General features: G+C 42.9%; 1 protein-coding gene across 2 annotated transcripts in view; it reads left to right on the top strand.

The window, feature by feature from the left end:
- Positions 1-4,707: 4,707 nt before the first annotated feature.
- LOC128572813 (zinc finger protein 724-like) overlaps positions 4,708-20,448 on the top strand; it is a 39,833-nt gene continuing 24,092 nt past the window's right edge. Inside the window, exon 1 of one of the 2 annotated variants that reach the window (XM_053572923.1) lies at positions 4,708-4,851. In XM_053572923.1, the coding sequence (XP_053428898.1) occupies positions 4,762-4,851 (90 nt within the window). In that variant the 5' untranslated portion in view covers positions 4,708-4,761. The remainder of the gene's footprint in view (positions 4,852-20,448) is intronic. The other variant, XM_053572924.1, reaches the window with a different exon arrangement.

Below are 20,448 nucleotides of genomic sequence, written 5' to 3'. Positions count from 1 at the left end.
CTTCCATACAGTCATGCTCAGTCTCTCTTCCACTGACTGGAAGGAGTGTGGCTTGGTTCAGAGTATTGCATTAGAGAGCCAAAAATGTCCTTTAGTGTCTATTAAATTGACCACAGAGTGCGGGACTTTCACTCTGAGATCCTGCCCTAGTGTCAGCTTATTAGCTTCTTGCACAAGGAGAGCAGTAGTGGCTACAGCCTGTAAGCAGGGTTGCCATCCTTTTGCCATTCCATCCAACTGCTTAGAGGTAAGCCACAGGCCTTGGCCAGGACTCAACCAGCTGGGTTAACACTTCCACAACCATTTTAACTCCCTCTGAGACATACAGAATAAAGGGCTTGGCCAAGTCTGGCAGTCCCAATGCAGGTGCAGCCACCAGCCTCATCTTTAGCTGGGAGAAGGCACGTTCCTGTTCCCCTCCCCACTCCAAGGGCTGTCCCTCCTCTCCTTTAGTTGCCTCATACAAGGGCTTAGTTAAGACAGCAAAGTTGGGGATTCAAAGATGACCGAAACCGACCGGGCCTAAGAATTTCCAAACCTGCTTTTGGCTCATGGGGCTGAGGAGCCAATTAATGACCTACCTCCATTTCATGCCTACCCTGTTTCCCCAAAAATAAGACAGTGTCTTATTTTAAGGTGTGCTCCCAAAGATGCGCTAGGTCTTATTTTCAGGGGACGTCTTATCTTTCCTGTAAGTAGGTCTTATTTTCAGAGGATGTCTTATTTTCGGGGAAACAGGGTAGATACCTCTACGCCTGCTGGATAGTAAATCTTAGATAATGTACTTGCTGCTGGCAAATCTGTGCCTTCCGTTTGGATACTTTATAGCCACATATAGTCATAAAAGGCATAAAAGGCAGTCCATGCCTCGCGTGCAGCCCTCTGGGTAGGTCCATGGAGGTAGGCCATTAATTGCCTGAAAGGGGGTCCTCAACATATTGGAACATCATACATTCTAATTCCTCAGCCGGGAATTTCTGGAGGTCACAAGCCAGCACTTCTCCAAAAATCGTGGGTGTTTTAAACCCCTGTGGCAACCTGGTCCATGTGTAATGTTTCCATGTCTGGTCCCTCCCACTAGAAAGCAAACAGCCTCTGGCTTCCCAGAGCCAGCCTTATACTGAAAAGGCTTCTGCTGGCAGCAGATTCAGCAGAGTAGGATGCAGTGTTATAGTTACACCATTTACTGGGAAATTCTAGATAACATTTAATACTGCACAAGTTTTCAAGTGTAGCCAACAGGTGACCTTTGTGGAGTCTTAAGGCTTTAGAGTAAATATAACTACTGCATATAATTCTATACTCTTTGGCCAGTATCTTAGTCCCATTCAATAGATCAATTTAGTAAAACAGTTATGTCTCATTTTATTAGTTGATAGTACAGACAAGGCTGGGATCTAAATACAGGTGGAACACAGCCTCTTTTTCCTCCTTTTAAACTATTTTTCTCTCTACAATTTCTCTCTTTACAAAAGGCAAATTATAGTAGAACTAACTTATTTGCCAAGGTAAACTGTACCTTCAGTATACGGGGTCTGATTATTTGCATAAAGTGCAGTAAGAATAATTAATTATTAGCCATCTAGGCTCTTCTTTCCTTTAAAATTGGCTTTGCTGGAACCTTTTATAAGAAATCTCAGGCTGGACTTTTTGAAAGGCGTTCAGAGCCCAGGTTTCCTCTGTGCCATTAGATACCTGTATGCATTGGGTAAATCCCTCTCCTCTTGAGGTCCCCAAGCACATTTCGATTCCTGGACCCGTCAGCAAGTGACCTTTGTTACTTACCACAGATCAGGAAATGTTACTGATGGGTATCTGGCCAGTTTTCCAAAGGGCTTTTTTATTGGTCTTATAAAGTTCACCTTAATTCCTTAACGCAGTCTGGACACCTCTGGAAATGCTATTCTAGCCAAATCCTTGGTAAACTAACCAGTGCCTTCATCATGTCCTATAGAACAAAACAGATTCTTATTGAATTTATGCAAATAACTGTATTGTCAGAAATTAAGAATACTTACAAATGGCTTTTAAATTCTGGAGAAATCAAGGAGAGAGAAAAATACATCTTTCAAACTCTGCTCATAAGTACATACATTGCTTGAAAAGCTACAAATAGCTCAAAAGACAGAAAATTATTTTCTTGACTTCTTGAAAACAGAACACAGAAAGAATCAACAATATTTTGAACAAAAAGCCATTACAATACTCATAAACATGTTAACTTTCCAGTGAAAGTTCTAAAAATCTGCTTTTTAGTCCAAAGGTATTTAATTTCCCAAGACATCAGGAATTTGAATTCGAGAGAACTCATGAGCCTCATTTAATATTTCTTTTTCTTTTTTAGGATAAATTTTGGACTTAGCCAGTTACATAAAAAATACTTTCTTTTTTAGATGAATTAAAATTTTTACTGACAATATATGTCAGGACAGACCAATGTTTTATATGTTAGGGCAGACCAATGCTTTATAATATTGGAACATATATATAACCATAACCTACACAAAATTAATCACCATTTCATGACAATGTTTCCTATATATTTTGAATAAATCAAATAAGTTTAATTTGTTTTCCCATGACTTTCCAGTGGTCTTAACATTTCAAGAAGACCAAATTTAGAATTGTGTTTTTTTTTTTTTGTTTTTTTCTGGCCTGGGCCAAGTTTGAACCCGCCAGTGTCAGTGCATATGGCCAGCGTTGCAACCTCCACCCTACAGGCACCAAGCCCCAGATTTAGAGTTTTTATTTTGGAAGGTTTGTCAAATATCAAAGGCCTAAAACATTTGTTTAAACAAAATTACAAGCCAAAAGATTTTAAAGGAGATACATAGTCAACTGGATCACATGTAAATTCTTTCACAAATTCTCTTTTATAAGCTTCATTTAACCTGCACACACCATCTACAAACATCCTAACCTTTCTTTAACTTTTCCCCTGCCTTTCACTTTCTTACACAATCATTCTGTTTCAGGACAAAATTTATCACACAAGATTCTTTCTTTACACAATGCCATTCTCCTTTGTCTACTTTCTCTTACTCTCAAAAACTTAATTTCCACAAAACAGGACCCCAGTTTACCATGAAGTCACCCATTAGAAGGTTTAAAAGGCAAGAATCTTATTTCTTTGACAAAGATTCAGTTTCCCTGACAATTTAAGCAACCAAATTATTACATTTTATAAATGAGAGACATTTTATGAGATGTAACACTGATACAGGATTTTCCCTCTCAGGGCTGGACAGGAAACCCCCATTTCTCTGGCTCAGGTGAGCTCAGACATCAGACTCCCATTTCCAGGCACAAAACCTCTGAGCCCCAGCAAGGTCATGGACAAAGCCGGAAACCATTTGGATGGCTCCACCCTGACTAAGAAGTACACACCCTAATCCCCTCCAGAGACAAAAACTGCAGCAAAGGCCTAATAACCTTGTCCAAGATGAGGCCTGCATTCATTCATTTGTAAAGGTATTTTTACAAATATCTCTCAGGGCCAATTATTTACCCTAGACAAAGGACTTACACAGGAAACCTCCAATCTGGGCCTCCTCCTCCCTTCCAGAGGCTATTTCATCTTGGAGATCTGTTGCTTATATGGATACAGCCTTGTCCAGCATGAGATTTACACTCTCTTCCCCAGATTTTCAAGGGCCATCCAGAGCTCACTGGACTGTCTAAACGGCAACACTTTTCAAGGCACTACCCCTCTGTCAATAGCTCTGGCACTCTCCACTCTTTGTGCATGCCCCTCAATCTAAACAAATGCCATTTTATCACTGATCTATGGCCCGTGGGCTTAATTCTCAAATTCCTGAGACCAAACACTCACTGAAGAAATTCCAGTAGCAAAACTACCCACAACATTCTTTGTAATGTCTTTTTATTTTCTCCCAAGTCCCACATGGCCATGTGGCTGCCACCAAAGACAAAAAGCAGAAAACCTAGAACTTCCAGTTTCTCTCAGAATAGCCAGGGGGCAAAGTTGGAGCAGGGAAGAAGGGCACACTCACACATTCCTTTCACCCAATGAATGGGGGGGCGGGCACCAAACCCCACCCATTGTTACCCATCTCAGTCATTCTCAAAGCACTCACATGCACATAATTCCAACTCACTTCTTAACCCTCGGGGTATGTGGCTGATGCCCTACCCACTGAGCTAATGGGCCGCCTGCTGTGCATTTTTTTATCTAGACATCATGATGTATGCTGAAAACACCTTCACAGCAGAGTCTAACTTCTAACTTAAACAGGAGGTGCCCAAGCCTAGCACAGACTAAACACTCAGTAAAGAGATTTTTCATGGTAGCGCCTGTGGCTCAAAGGAATACTGCACCGACCCCATATTCCAGAGTTTGATGGTTCAAACCCAGCCCTGGCCAAAAACAAACAGAAAAAAAAAAAAAAAAAAACAGAGAGATTTCATTCCTTTAGTTAAAATTTGGGAAACAGGGTACTCAACGGCAAGGAGTGGCCCTGGAATATTGAGAGGAATTAATAAAAAAAAAAAAAAAAGAGTGCTGTGATGAAGAGATGTTAACATTCTGGCCGTATTCAGTCTCTTGTTAGATGGCAGTGCTGTCACTCAAGAACAGAGAGGTGGGGCCTGAGACCCTATCCAGTCAGGGATGATTGGACTGTCCAATCAGATGCACAGCCAGAAAGGAAGAGGTGGCTCCAGGATCCGCCTGGAGTTTGTCTCTTCCCCGAGCTCAACTGATATCCCCTCTTCACCTATTGCAATTCCAGGACGATCCAGATGACTGGGCAACAACCTCTGTCACCCTGTGAGCTGCAGGTACTCAGATCTGTAGGGACAACACCGGGCCCTCCCAGAAGCTGTGAAATGGTGAGTCTAGGAGACTGGGTGTCCTGAGAGGGGGAGGGGCATGGTTGAAGCCAGAAGTGGCTGTGGCAGGACTGGCAATTTCACTTCAATTTTACCATCTTCAGAGTGAAGTTTGCCACTGGCACCTCTTGGCCCTCAGACCCTGTGAGTAAAAGGTGGAGAGGGGCAGGCAGCGGGGACTCTGTTGCTGCGGCCCCTTCCCGGAGCATTAATCAGACCACCGCCCAGAGCTCTATCTGAGCAGCTGTGCCTGGAGCTCCCGGGGTCCCTCCAGGTGATGACAATGGAAAGGTCCTGAGGTAGAATCCCAGCTGGGTGTGTGGGGCTTGTTCACGGGAGGGGCTGTAGTCCCCCCCCCCCAGTCCCTCCATTTTCCTTTTAAACGTGAACTTAGGGCCAGGCGCGGTGGCTCACGGTGTTGGTGAACAGAAAGAGGCTCTGTTGCCTGTTGTAGTTAAACACGGAGACAGGAAGATGATTCTTGAAAAGACTTCATTATCGGAAAGGCCAGCAATTTCGGAGAACAGCGGGAGCAATTTTTTTCTTTTATAGACAAGAGTCTCACTTTGTCCTCTTCGGTAGAGCGCCGTGGCGTCACAGCTCACAGCAACCTCCAACTCCTGGGCTTAGGCGATTCTCTTGCCTCAACCTCCCGAGTAGCTGGGACTACAGGCACCCACCACAATGCCGACTATTTTTTGTTGCAGTTTGGCCGGGCCGGTTCGAACCGCCACCCTCGGTATATGGGCTCCCCGCCCTACTCACTGAGCCACAGGCGCCTCCCCCAGATTAATTTTTTGAATGTTGTTTTGTCTATGTAACAAATTTTTTTTTTTTTTTTTTTTATTTTTGGCCGGGGCTGGGCTTGAACCCGCCACCTCCGGCATATGGGACCGGCGCCCTACCCGTTGAGCCACAGGCGCCGCCCAATATGTAACAAATTTTAATAATTTATATAGTGGATAATTTTAAAAGTATACTAAAAATAGGCGGCGCCTGTGGCTCAGTGAGTAGGGCGCCCGCCCCATATGCCGAGGGTGGCGGGTTCAAACCCAGCCCCGGCCAAACTGCAACAAACAAATAGCCGGGCGTTGTGGCGGGCGCCTGTAGTCCCAGCTACTCGGGAGGCTGAGGCAAGAGAATCGCATAAGCCCAAGAGTTGGAGGTTGCTGTGAGCTGTGTGACGCCACGGCACTCTACCCGAGGGCGGTACAGTGAGACTCTGTCTCCAAAAAAAAAAAAGTATACTAAAAATATATTTTACTTATCTGATTAACAGCATGTAGGCAAGTTAATTACATATAACAATTAAACCTGCGGCGCCTGTGGCTTAAAGGAGTAGGGCACGGGCCCCATATGACACATATGACAGAGGTGGCGGATTCAAGCCCAGCCTTGGCCAAAAACTGCAAAAAAATAAAACAAACAAAAAAAACAATTAAAAAACCAATCACAGGCTTGCCGCCTGTGGCTCAAGTGGCTAAGGCGCCAGCCACATACACCAGAGCTGGCAGGTTCGAATCCCGCCTGAGCCTGCCAAACAATAATGACGGCTCCAACCAAAAAATAGCCCGGCATTGTGGCAAATGCCTGTAGTCCCAGCTACTTGGGAGGCTGAGGCAGGAGAATCCTTGAGTCCAGGATTTGGAGGTTGCTGTGAGCTGTGATGGCACAGCACTCTACCCAGGGTGACAGCTTGAGGCTCTGTCTCAAAAGAAAAAAAAAAAAAGAAAATCACTGAAAATCATCAAAACAACATCATTAAACCTGCTATTAAGTTGTTCTCTAGTGAGTCATTACTTCCTTGTTTTTTTTTTTCAAGATTATTATTTTTATTCTCTATTTCTGGTTTAGCTTGTTTTTACTGACTTACTGTTCCTATGGTTTCAAGTGCATTCTCAGTTCAGGAATAGCTAAGAAAGGTTGTGGGGGTGTCTGCGTCTACCCACATTCTCTACTTTTATTTATTTTATTTTCATATCTATTAAATTGATTTCAAATGGAAATAATTGTATGGTTAAATTGACATGAGGGCTGTACTGATTTTGTTTTCTGAAATTTGTGCAACATGGGTACATTATGAATGGCATATTTGGTATATATATTGGACAATAACTTAAGGTTTGGATTTAGGTAATTATGACAATGCGTTAGGAAGTGTTGGATATTCTGATAAATCTTGTTCGTTGTTTTATTTGGACTATATCTTTTATACATTTAACTTGTTTTTAATGGGTTGGGAACTGGTAGATAAATTGAAGCAGTATATATTTTTTAACTTTTTACATCTGTGATTGTGTTTTAATAATTAATGGCTGCTTGATTTTTTTTTTTGGATAGCTTCTCGAACTTGTTTTAATTGAATGCTCAGTGCGTTTACGGCTTGAGAAGTTGTATTAAGGGTCTTGACGATGGCACGGACAATGGACTAATTTTCAGATTGAGTCCAATAGTTAGTGTTGATATGACACAAATGGCTAAAGTGGTGTATTTATCAGGGTTAAAAACATGTAGTTGGCTATGATAGTTTTCAGGGAGTCTAATATCTTAAATTACTTTAGACCGGATGGAATTACATTTTTGTACCCAGGGTAGAAAAGGGTTTAATCTTGGGCGGCGCCTGTGGCTCAGTGAGTAGGGCGCCGGCCGCATATGCCGAGGGTGGCGGATTCAAACCCAGCCCCGGCCAAACTGCAACAAAAAAATAGCCGGGCGTTGTAGCGGGCGCCTGTAGTCCCAGCTGCTTGGGAGGCTGAGGCAAGAGAACCGCTTAAGCCCAAGAGTTAGAGGTTGCTGTGAGCCCTGTGACGCCACGGAACTCTACCCCAGGGCGGTACAGTGAGACTCTGTGTCTACAAAAAAAAAAAAAAAAAAAAAAGAAAAGAAAACGGTTTAATCTTAGTGAAGAAGTTTTCCCTGTGTTGTAGCAGGGATGTATGAAAAGTCTTGGGTGCCTTATAATAACTATCTTCCGGGTACCTTGGTGTGTCTATTGGCATAAAGTACAAAGGCAGTTAAGTTACATTTAAGTAAGGAATTATTAAGGATGGTGTATCAGAATGGGCACCTTTTAAACTTAATATATTTATGACTCTTAGTTACACTTTTTAGTTATATGGCAAATAATATCCTTTTTTCTTGACAGTAGTGATTGTTTTATAAGTATAAATATCTGAGTGGGGGATAATCTTGTGGATATATGGGAAATGTATGACATTTCTCATAAGTTCTAGCGGGTGCACATCTCCATTAGACATGAAGGAAATGCCTGTTTTACATGACGACTTATAGTAAGACAGAAGTTAGACATATATATTTGAGACAGAGTCTCACTATGTCAACCTTGGTAGGGTGCTGTGGCCTCACAGCTCACAGCAAACTCAAACTCTTGGGCTTAAGCAATTCTCTTGCCTCAGTCTCTCACGTAGCTGGGACTACAGGCACCCGCCACAAAGCCCGGGTCTTTTCTTGTTGCAGTTGTGATTGTTGTTTAGGTGGCCCCTGCAGGCTTGAACCCTCCAGCCTCCGTGCATGTTGCTGGTGCCATAACCACTGTTCTACAGGCAATGAGCCAGAAATCAGACATATTTATGACATTTTGGGCTAAATCAATCTCTACATTTTTATTTCATCAAAATTGGATGAGATCGTGGGTGAGAACACAACCGTGTGTAGTCTCAAGAGAAAGATGACTGGGGATTGTATTTCTTCATTCCATCTTGTTACTGCCTTCAGGAGAGGCCATCTACTGTTTGTGGGCCAAAGCTGCTTCTAGGGTGAGGTACAGCTTGAATGGAGTGTGGTGGGCCCAGGCTTCTAGTCCTGCGAGTTTCACTGCCGTGGTGTCCCCAGCAGAACATCTTCTGGACTAGTCTACTTTTCTTTCAGCTGTTTTTCTCAGGCCTGTCTTTCCAGGGTTTGAGCTGGACTTGATTACTAGGATAAAAGGGATATAAATTTTCTGTAGGGATTGACTGGGGTCTGGGAAGAGAGAACTTGTGAATAGGGGATACCACTTGCTGCATTTGTTGTACATACTTTTTTACTTTATGATTATATTCGGCTTGGCTGGGCATTTGAATTGAGACTGCCTGGAAGGGTTTCTTATAAATAACTTTGTAAACATTTAATTTGAGCCTGCTTTTAGGGGCTACATTTATTCACAACAATTGGAGGGGCAATAATAATCCATTAATGTAAATGGATCTCTTGGCGTAGTTGGGCAATATATTTTTTAGTGTGTGGTTTATTTTCTTTTTATATTTTCCAGATGATTAAAGTCTACAGCCTACATGCAATTTCTATTGAATTTTGAAAAGTTTGCTTACCTGGGGTGTAAGTTCTGCCATAAAAGACAGACTATTATTATAACTTTGAAGGCTTCTGGGGAGCTCATAATAGGGGATAATGCTTTTCAGAAGGACATTTATTACTTCCGTAGTTTTCTTTGTTTGCATGGGAAAAGCTTTTGCTTATCTTTTTTCTTTTCTTTTCTCTTTTTTTTGGGGGGGGCGGGGGGACAGAGCCTCAAGCTGTTGCCCCGGGTATTGTGCTGTGGCATCACAGCTCACAGCAACCTCCAACTCCTGGACTTAAGCGATTCTCTTGCCTCAGCCTCCCAAGTAGCTGGGACTACAGACGTCTGCCATAATGCCTGGCTATTTGTTTGGTTGTAGTTGTCATTGTTGTTTGCCAGGCCTAGGCTGTATTTGAACCCACCAGCTCAGTTGTATGTGGCTGGCACCTTAGCTGCTTGACCTATAGGCCCTGAGCCTGCTTATCCTTTTTTTTTCTTTTTAGAGACAGTCTCAGTTTTTTGCCCTCGGTGGAGTGTGGTGGCAGCACGACTCACAGTAACCTCCAACTCTAGGGCTTATCTTGCCTCAGTCTCCCAAGTAGCTGGGACTACAGGCACCCACCACAATGCTCAGCTATTTTCTTTTTTTTTTTTGTAGAGACAGAGTCTCACATACCACCCTCAGGTAGAGTGCCGTGGCATCACACAGCTCACAGCAACCTCTAACTCTTGGGCTTACGCGATTCTCTTGCCTCAGCCTCCCGAGCAGCTGGGACTACAGGCGCCCGCCACAACGCCCGGCTATTTTTTTGTTGCAATTTGGCTGGGGCTGGGTTTGAACCCGCCACCCTCGGCATATGCGGCCGGCGCCCTACTCACTGAGCCACAGGCGCCGCCCATCAGCTATTTTCTTGTTGTAATTGTCATTGTCGTTTAGCTGGCCCAGGCTGGGCTTGAACCTGCTAGACTCAGTGCATGTGTCTGGTGCCGTAACCACAGTGCTATGGGTGCTAAGCCTTTTTTTCCTATTTTTTAATAGGCTACCTTGTCTAGGCTCTAGCTGAAAAGCAAGAAATTTCACTTTCTGCATACACATTTGATCTTTTTGATACCCAATAACCCCATTTACCTAATGGTTTAGTGTTATGTTATGTTGTTTAGGCATTGCCAAAAGTCCAGACTAGTGATAACAATTCATTTCAAAGCATTTTCAAGGGCATTTTAAGTTCACATATAGCTAAAAAAGATGGGGTGTCTGTCTCTACCACAATGCCTGTAATCCTAGCAACCTGGAAGGCCAAGGTGGGTGGATTTCTTGGGCTCAGAAGTTGGAGACCAGCCTGAGTAAGAGGAAAAACCATCTGTAGTTAAGAATAGTGGGAGGTCATGGAGGACACCTGTAATCCAAACTGTTTGGGAGGCTAAGAGAGGAGAATTGCTTGAACCCAGGAGTTTGAAATTGCTGGGAGCTATGGCACCCATGGCACTCTAACTGGGCAACAGAGTGACACTCTGTCTCCCCCCCAAATAAAAAGAAAATTTGCTACTAAGATTTTCTGTTTTTAGGAGAGACAGGGTCGTGCCTTTGCAAGTTTGAGAACCTCTTCCTGTCTCTGCATACTGGCTAACAGTGACAGTCAGCCAGACCATGTTCCTTCAATAACAGTCTCTCTCACTTAATGCAGAGGCCAAGGGAAAACCTTCCACTTAATTCTTTGAAGGTTTCCTGGATACCAACTCACGCATGGCAAATTAATAAGAGAAAGGCATACAAAATTGTTAATGTACTACATATGAAGGGAAATCATAGGGCGATTATCCCAACCTCCCACTGGGGCTGGTCTCCAACTTGTGAGCTCAATCAGTGTGCTCCCCTCGACCTCCCAGAGTGCTGGGATTACAGGCATGAGCAGCTGAACCTGGCTGATGATTGAAATTTCTAATAAAAATGAACAATAATGATGCAGAAGTCATTTATTTTTCTTCTCTTTCAAACAATACCCATTGATTTTAGAATCACCATTCCAAGTCCATTAAATTCCAGTTAATGAAGATGAAGCAAAGCCTGAATATTAAGTCTCTTAAAACGTCTTGCTCCCCTCACCAAAGGAGTAAAGGTGGACTCTCTAAAATGTCTGTGTAACAAACAAACAGCAATTCATGGATTCTCAGCCATAAGTTGTAGTTTGGAGATTCCAAGGTAGGTTGAGTTGGGGGGTGATTGAAGGAAAAGCTCTCACAAGGTACATAAAAAAGCAAACTTGGCCAGGCATAGTGGCTCAGGCCTATAATCCCAGCATTCTGGAAGGCTGAGTTGGGTGGATCATTTTAGCTCAGGAGTTGGAGACCAGCCTGAACCAAAAAAAAAAAAAAAGAAAGAAAATAGTTGGGCATAGTGGCAGTGGCAGGCGTCTGTAGTCCCATTTACTTGGGAGGCTGAAGCAAGAGGATCCCATGAGCTCAAGAGTTTGAGGTTGCTGTGAACTGTGACACCATGACACTTTATTGAGGGTGACAAAAGTGAAACTCTTTCTCAAAAAAAGAAAAAAAAGGTGACACAAAACCAAATTCAAGAACTGGTTGGTTACAATTATGCATTTACCTTCTTTGGACTATCTAGGTGAAAATCTCCTGGTTTAGTAATCAGAAGAGAATTGGCAGTTTGTGATTGGTTAAGCCTCAACTTTGTTTCCTGCTAAGTTAATGTTGGAGAGCAGAAAATAATTCTTCCAGAAATGGTAGTTTAAGCATTGTGAGTGCTTTTGAAAATGGAAAGATTTTTGGAAATAAGCCTGAATATTAATTAACTCCCTTATAACCTAGTCTTTCTCCCCTCCCCACAAGAGGAGGGATTGAGAGGTTAAGGATCTGAAGATGAAAGATTATGCTTTGGTGTGAGATGAAAGGACAATGGAGGCCCAGTGTATGTGGTCAACATGGCTTTTATTCCACCTGGATGCAGGTGGGGTGAAGTCAGGAAAGGAATTCCACACGTGGTTTGGTGATGGGGATTTAAAGGATCAGGAGGGCAGCAATTGGCAGCATTCCTATTTCCTGGGAGGGACTTGGGTAAGTCACACCTGGCTGGGGCAGGTGTATTTGGGTGGGTACATCTGATTCTATCAGGGATGGACTGTCTAAAATGTCCTTATTTACAAAGAAAGTGTCTTCCCAAAATAAAAACAGTTGCCTTCTATTGTTTTCCTATTACTTCCTTATCTGCTGCAGTTCGAAAATCCACCCGCTCTTGGAGAATGGCTTTTTCCTCAGCATAATTTCTGCCTCAGCTTCATTCAGATTTGTCTTTCAAGAAAATGGTCTGTATTCCCATGTCTTTCTTCTTTTATGAAAAAGTATTTAAGCTTCTGTACTCCAGTGGGAGGTTGGGGTAATCTCTCTATGATTCCCCACATATGTAGTACATTAATAAGTTTGTATGCTTTTCTATTATTAATTTTCCATGTGTGAGTCGGTATCCTGGAAACCTTCAAAGAATTAAGTGGAAGGTTTTCCCTTGGCCTCTGCATTAGTGAGAGAGACTGTTATAGGAGGAAGAGGGTCTGGCTGCCTGTCACTGTTAGCCAGTATGCAGAGATAGGGAGAGGTTCTCAAACTTTGTCAGAAGTCCAGTGATTCTGGAGAACAGTGAGAATAGCCTCTCCAAGACTGTTCTCTTCTAAGATTTCCAAAATTAGAGATTTATGCATAATGGTTCACAGCAGAGGGCACATTAACTAACTTTCAATAATAAACACCACACAACTAGTGACAATCTCTAACATTTCCAATTCAAAGTTAAATCTTTAAATCCTCCCAAAGCAAAGACCACAATAATCCTTATTTAAAATAAGAAACTGCACAACTCAGTGACAATCACCGACATTTTTAATTCAAAAGTTAATTTCCCAAAGATTCAAGATGGGCATCTTCAGGGTGGGAGCTAAATTTACAAAAGAATAAGCATGGGAGACAGGTGGGAAGGTCTTGTAGGACCTAAACCACCAGACCAGCTGTGTCATGTAGGCCCTGGCCTGGCTGACTCCATCGTCTTCTCACTACAGGTGATTTCAAGTGGTGTGGAAAAGCTCAGTTGCTCAGTTCATCCTACACACAGTGTGAGAAAAGACTTTCTTTAGGTCTAGATTAGGCTATAAATGTGTGGGTTTATTTTATATTAGAGAGTGGGTGGAAGCCATGAGAGAGAGCAGGGAGTGAGTAAAGGGAATATAGTGAGAGAGGAGACCCAGGAAGGGTGAGGTCTAGGAGAACAAGTCTTTTCAAGAAGAGGGCAAGGATACACCTGCAGGGTCCTCTCTGTGGTGACTCAGCTCTTAGGAATTTGTAGAGTTACCTTCCTGGAACTTAGAAATTTGCACTTCTGTGAAATCCTGTAGTTCTTTGGGGGCTGGAATAGCATCTCCCATTTGATTCAAACTGGCCAATGAAAAAGGTACCTATGAGTTGCAACTTTTTGACTGTAGATAAAAAGGGAAACACCAAGCCAGTTGGGGAGCACGGCCATTTGGAATTCTTCTATGCCTTAAGCTCCAGGCCCGTGAATGAAGCCCTTCCTCTTATAAACATGGTGTTTGGGTGCTCTTTCTGTCCATTGGGCCTCGTCTTCCTGCAACAATAGCAGTGTGTTTTGTTGCAGTTTGTTTTTTGTTTTTTGTTGCAGTTTGGCCAGGGCCAGACTCGAACCCGGTACCCTTGGTACATGGGGCTGGCGCCCTACTCACTGAGCCACATGTACCGCCCTGATTTGTTGGGTTGTTTAATGGTTCTCGAAAAGAGAAAATCTACTGAGGTGAGGGAGCTGGAGGCAAGAGAAAGGAGGCAGGCTGAGAGATTTTACTGAAATACTATGAATTTATATGCATATATATGTCTATATATATGTACACACACTTGTGGAGAATTGAAAATGATAACATATATTCACAGGGGCCGAGTGCCAAGGCTCATGTCTATGATCCCTGCACTGTGGGAGGCTGAGGTGGATGGATTGCTTGAGCTCAGGAGTTGGAGATCAGCCTGAGTAAGAACAAGATCCTGTCTCTACTGAGAATAGATAAGTTAGCATGGTATTGTGGTGGTGGCGGGCCTGTAGTCCCAGCCATTGGGAGGCTGAGGCATGAGGATTGCTTGAGCCCAGGATTTAGAGGTTGCTGTGAGCTATGACATTCCTGCACTCTGGGTTAATGGAACAAGACACTGGCTGCAAAATATATATTTAAACCCTAAAAATATTTATCATCCTTTTATTTTTGCAACTCCACTTTTTTTGTAAATTTCAGATTAATATGAGTGTAGAAATGATTAGCTAATATTGTTTGTGTTTGTTTGGTGAATCTCCCTTAGGTTCCCTTAGGAGAGCACACCAATCTCTCTCTCAACTCCCCTCTAATTTTTTTTTTTTTTGTAGAGACAGAGTCCCACCTCATGGCCCTCGGTAGAGTGCCGTGGCCTCACACAGCACACAGCAACCTCCAACTCCTGGGCTTAAGGCGATTCTCTTGCCTCAGCCTCCCCAGCAGCTGGGACTACGGGCACCTGCCACAACGCCGGGCTATTTTTTGGTTGCAGTTTGGCCGGGGCCAGGCTTGAACCCACCACCCTTGGTATGTGGGGCCGGCGCCCTACCCACTGAGCCACAGGCGCCGCCCTTTTTTTTTTTTTTTTTCTGAGACAGAGTCTCACTTGTCACCCTGGGTAGATTGCCATGCCATCTTAGGTCACAGCCACCTCAAATTTTTGGGTTCAAGCTATCCTCTTGCCTCAGCCTTCCAAGTAGCTGAGATTACAGGCGCCGGACACAAAGCCCAGTTATTTAGAATTTTTTTTTCACGACAGTGTCTTGCTCCTGCTCAGGCTGGTCTTGAACTCCTAAGTTCAGGCAGCCCACCCGTTTCGGCATCCCAAGTGCTGGTATTATAGGTGTGAGTCACTGCACATGCCCATCCCCTCTAATTTTTGTATTATTTCACTGTAAAGACCAACCATTCTTGCAATTAGTAATTTATAACATAAATTTGAGTTGGATTTTGGTTTTCTAACTTAGGAACTAACTAGAACCCTTTCAGCCTAATTCCATCTTGTATATTTTAATACTCAATAGGGAGACTAGCATTTCCCCCACATTTTCCAAAAGTGTGGCACACTGAGTCTAAATGCACCACTTTTGTTTCCTCGGCCTAACTCTTCTACATTGTTAGGCCTAGACTAAGGTGGATAAATTCCAGTTAATTCCTGACAAATTTCTGGGCCACAGTCCCTCGTCAAAATGGAGTAAGTCTGGTTCACTTCCAAGATAGATGGAAAAATACTTACTGACTTCTTGGTTGACTAAACTACCTAAAAAACGGACTGTGAGGTACCAAATGTCCCTAGACTGACCTTTAAGAAATACCAGGTGGAGGGTCTTGCCCATGACTCAGTGGGTAGGGTGCCAGCCACATGCACCCAGGCTGGTGGTTTTGAACCCTGCCTGGGCCAGCTAAACTACAATGACAACTGCAACAACAAAACCAAAAAAAAGCTGGTCATTGTGGTGGGCACCTGTAAGTCCTAGCTACTAGGGAGGCTGAGGCAAGAAACTCGCTTGAGCCCAGGAGTTCGAGATTGCTGTGAGCTATGAAGGCACTTCACTCTATCAAGGATAACAAAGTGAGACTCTGTCTCAACCAAAAATAAAAGCCCTGCAACACAGTTCACACTTGATATGCATTGAAAGCTAGGGTGCAGTTTCTCCTGGGAGGGTGACCATTGAGCAATTCTGTGAGCAGGCTGAGGGTGAGGGTGGGAGGATGTCTCAAGGGACAGATAGGGTGACCTTACTTGACTGAGGCATGTCTGTATTTCAGTCACCAGTGAACCTTGAAAAGCTTTGTTTCTTTATTTCAGCTTTAATTTTTCATTAAGTGTAAAATGCAATATATCAGGCTCGGCACCTGTAGCTCAAGCAGCAAAGGTGCCAGCCACATACACCAGAACTGGCAAGTTCGAATCCAGCCTGAGTCTTCCAAACAACAATGACAGCTACAACCAAAAAATTGCTGGGTGTTGTGGCAGGCACCTATAGTCCCAGCTACTTGGGAGGCTGAGGCAAGAGAATCACTTAGGCCTAAGAATTTGAGGTTGCTGTGAGCTGTGATGCCACATCACTATACCCAGGGTGACAGCTTGAGGCTCTGTCTCGGAAAAGAAAAAAAAAAAAAAAAAAAAACGAAGAAAGAAAACAAAAATGCAATATATGAATAGAACTTAAAAAAATCAGAAAATTTTCTTGAAAATGCAAGACAGGGGCGGCGCCTGTGGCTCAGTGAGTAGGGCGCTGGCCCCATATGCCGAGGGTGGCGGGTTCAAACCCAGCCCCGGCCAAACTGCAACAAAAAAATAGCCGGGCGTTGTGGCGGGCGCCTGTAGTCCCAGCTGCTCGGGAGGCTGAGGCAAGAGAATCGCGTAAGCCCAAGAGTTAGAGGTTGCTGTGAGCTGTGTGACGCCACGGCACTCTACCCGAGGGCGGTACAGTGAGACTCTGTCTCTACAAAAAAAAAAAAAAAAAGAAAATGCAAGACAGAACTAGAGTTCAGGAAAGGGAATTAAATATGTAGTGATATTATTCCATTTCATTAAAGAAATTGTTTTTATCTTTTTTCTTTGAGTGGGTATACTGAAGGAGCTAAGTAAATTTCACCCCAAAATATGATTCCTTGGTATAAAGAATATTTTCAGGGGTGGTGCCTCTGACTCAATGGAGTAGGGTGCTGGCCCCATACGCTAGAGGTGGTGGGTTCAAACCCAGCCCTGGCCAAAAACTGCAAAAAAATATATATATTTAAATATATAATATATTTATATATATATATATTTTTTTTTTTTTTCAGTCAAAAGGTCATTTTTGATGAGGAAGCACTTGCTTTTTCTCTCTAAAACCTGAGTAACCTGATTTAGAATCAGAAAACGGGGGCGGCGCCTGTGGCTCAGTGAGTAGGGCGCCGGCCCCATATGCCGAGGGTGGCGGGTTCAAACCCGGCCCCGGCCAAACTGCAACAACAACAACAAAAAAAAATAGCCGGGCGTTGTGGCGGGCGCCTGTAGTCCCAGCTACTCGGGAGGCTGAGGCAAGAGAATCGCGTAAGCCCAAGAGCTAGAGGTTGCTGTGAGCCGTCTGACCCCACGGCACTCTACCAAGGGCGGTACAGTGAGACTCTGTCTCTTAAAAAAAAAAAAAAAGAATCAGAAAACGGGCTATTGGAATCCTTCTCACATAGACCTGGCCCTAAGGTCATTTGAAGTTCAAGATGTGTCTTTCAGTCTGTTTCCACCCATCAACACACATTGCCCCTAGCAACCAAATGCTGCACCTATACTTCACCCCACTCTTCCCCTCCCTTCTAAAAGGCATCTTTAACAGCCACCGAGTATCACTGAGACTTTGGCAAGTCATTCTTGTGGTTCCCCCCATGGGTATGGTATTTCGAAATAAACCATTCTCTTATTACTCTATCGTAACTATTAGTTGATCTTTTCAGTGAAGCAACCTAAGGGAAAAGGTTCAGTAGTAAGGTTTTGAGATATGTCACTGTCTGAGCATGATTTCAAATGGAAGCCCAGGGCTTAGTTTTGCAATGATATCAAGAAGAAGAAAACAAAGTGTGGATTGCTTCATGGCTGCATATAAATTTCCACGTGAAAGTGTGGTAGATCAATTGGTGAATTATGAATATATACAAATGTCAGTTCCTCTGTTACACAGACTGGACAATCTGTGACAGTAGGTAACTTTGTTCTGTTTTGTATCATCTGGAAGTTGGAATTTAATGCTAAAGTCTATGGAAGGGGACCTGTAAACTTGCAGAGATGGTCTCAGATGATTGTTTACTAAATGATTTGTTTTCATGGAATTAAAAATTAAATGACATCAGTATTGTCTCACAAATAGGTAATTTTGCTTTTTTTTTTTTTTAAGTTTTGGCTGGGGCCAGGTTTGAACCCACCATCCCTCGTATATGGGGCTGGAGCCCTGTTCCTTGAGCCATAGGCACCACCCAGTAATTTTGCTTTTCATGTTGACATCAGATATGAAAAGTGCCTTACAATTTCCTTCTATCATATAAACATCTACACTGAGTTTGCAGAATTTTGGTGGATTTCTCAAACACTTAATATTTTCTCATCTACAAGTGAACAAACTTCACTGGGAACCAAAGGTCTGAGTCTAGCGACTAACTAAGACAAGGTAGTTCTTGTTGCTCCAAAAGATGATCACTGAGTGCCCAGGAATTCTTCTCTGAAAGTTTTCAGGCTGTTCACTCTGGGTATGGAAGAGCCCTTTGTAGGGACAGATGGGTAGAGCCCTGAAAGCTGGGGACCCACAAGCTGATGTGGTTGATGGAAGTGGAGGGTGATGTTACGTGCTTTCTGAGGTGTAATTGGTATTGTTCTAGTGGTGTTTCTAGACATTGTGCAATAGAATAAAATTGAAATTCCGTCTCATTGTCCAATAAAATGAATTCTTCATTATTGTAGGAAGTATTGCTTGGGGAAAGCATGAAGTATAAATGATCTGCAACCATCACACACAAGGGCTTTCTTTGACAGAGAGGAGCGCACAAGTGTAGAAAGAAGGTGGGAGATGAAGGCGGAATGGAGGGTGGGGAAACAATCTGCCAGGTCAGAAGATGTTTCATCCTTCAGTAAGATACTTCTTAGGAGGAGCATTAAAAGGGGCTAGATATTGAAGTCAGACTTTGAATTGGTCAAAGGTCAACTTCTGGGGGAAGAATAACTTCAGCAAAATTTGAAGAAGTATTTTGTTCTGACTGGTGAAGAAAAGAACTGTTCAGGTAATTGATTATGAGCAAGAAATGGGAATTTGCGGAGCCTGTGCCTGGCCTTGTCATAGGTAAAATAGAGAGTATCACCTAAGTCACCATGGGAAGTTTTGTTTTTTGCAATGAACTGCTCTTGAGAACACAGAGCCTGGAAAATTTTTGTAATCAGAGCTCCTTCCCAGGTTGAATTACTCACCCCAATCTCTCTCACCATTATCTTCAGGTGCCATACTTGTTTTCTTTCTGTTTTTGTCTTTTGTTTTCTTTTATTATTTTTTTCTTTATGAGACAGAGTCTCACTCTGTCACCCTGGGTTTTACTATTTTAAGTTGCACACAAACTTTATGGACACCCTGTATAACCAGTGGTGCTGTCAGGTCTTATTGAGGACTAATTATGGTGATTTAATTCATCTTTGCAATCTCTTAGGTTGTTTGAGATGAGCATCACATTCTGGTTTAATATGACAGTTCTTTTTCTGTCTACAATTATAGTGGGTTCTTCTGGAGTTTGAAATGACTCTGATTTTAATTATATAGTATTTTTGCACACCATCCAGAATTACCAGATATGACAAACATAGATGATGCCGAGGCAGGCGTGGTGACTCACGCCTGTAATCCTACACTTTGGGGGGCTGAGCCAGGTGGATTGCCTGAGCTCATGGGTTCAAGACCAGCCTCAGCCAGAGCGAGGCCCCATCTCTAAAAATAGTTGGGCATTGTGGTGGGTGCCCATAGTCCCAGCTACTTGGGAAGCTGAGGGAAGAGAATTGCTTTGAGCCCAAGTGTTTGAGGTTACTATGAGCTATGAGGACGCAACACCACACTGAGGGCAACAAAGTGAGACTCTGTCTCCTCAAAAAAAAAAAAGGAAGAAAGAAAAGAAAAAGATGATACCCACTGAGTGGGTAATACTCCAGAGGTCATTGTCCATCTCAACTTTCCAGTCACAATGCATGATTGTAGAGCAAATTGCATTTTGTCCCAAATAACGAAGCTATAATGGTTTCTGCCAATTTCCAATCTCCCTTCTTGAGCAGTTATAGTACATAGTGTCCCTAAAATTGGCCCTACAGTCACCATACACAGGGAAAAGGGGAAATCATAGCTCTATGTACTTTTCTTTTTTTTTAAGCAGTACAGTGATACAAAGAAGTTTATTTAATTCATACAAGTAATTTAACAGATCTATACAGTAAAAAGCTAGCCTGACCTAAGAGAAAAAAGAAAAGATCCTTACATTGCTAGCAAATATCTCCTACTTCCCCCAAATCATCTGCAATCACTTGCTAGGTCACACAGATTTTAAAATGCTATTTATATTGACTTTTTTCCAAAATGAGCAAAACAATGCAACCTTTTACTATTTCGTACATTTGAAAATTTCACTTATATTAAAGTTCCTTCTGACCCCAATCCATCCCATTACCAAACAGAAATGAGATAAGGGGTGAGAAATAGA

This window comes from Nycticebus coucang, chromosome 20 (assembly GCF_027406575.1).
Source record: "Nycticebus coucang isolate mNycCou1 chromosome 20, mNycCou1.pri, whole genome shotgun sequence".
NCBI lineage: Eukaryota > Metazoa > Chordata > Mammalia > Primates > Lorisidae > Nycticebus > Nycticebus coucang.
This window is presented reverse-complemented; position numbering and strand designations above follow the sequence as displayed.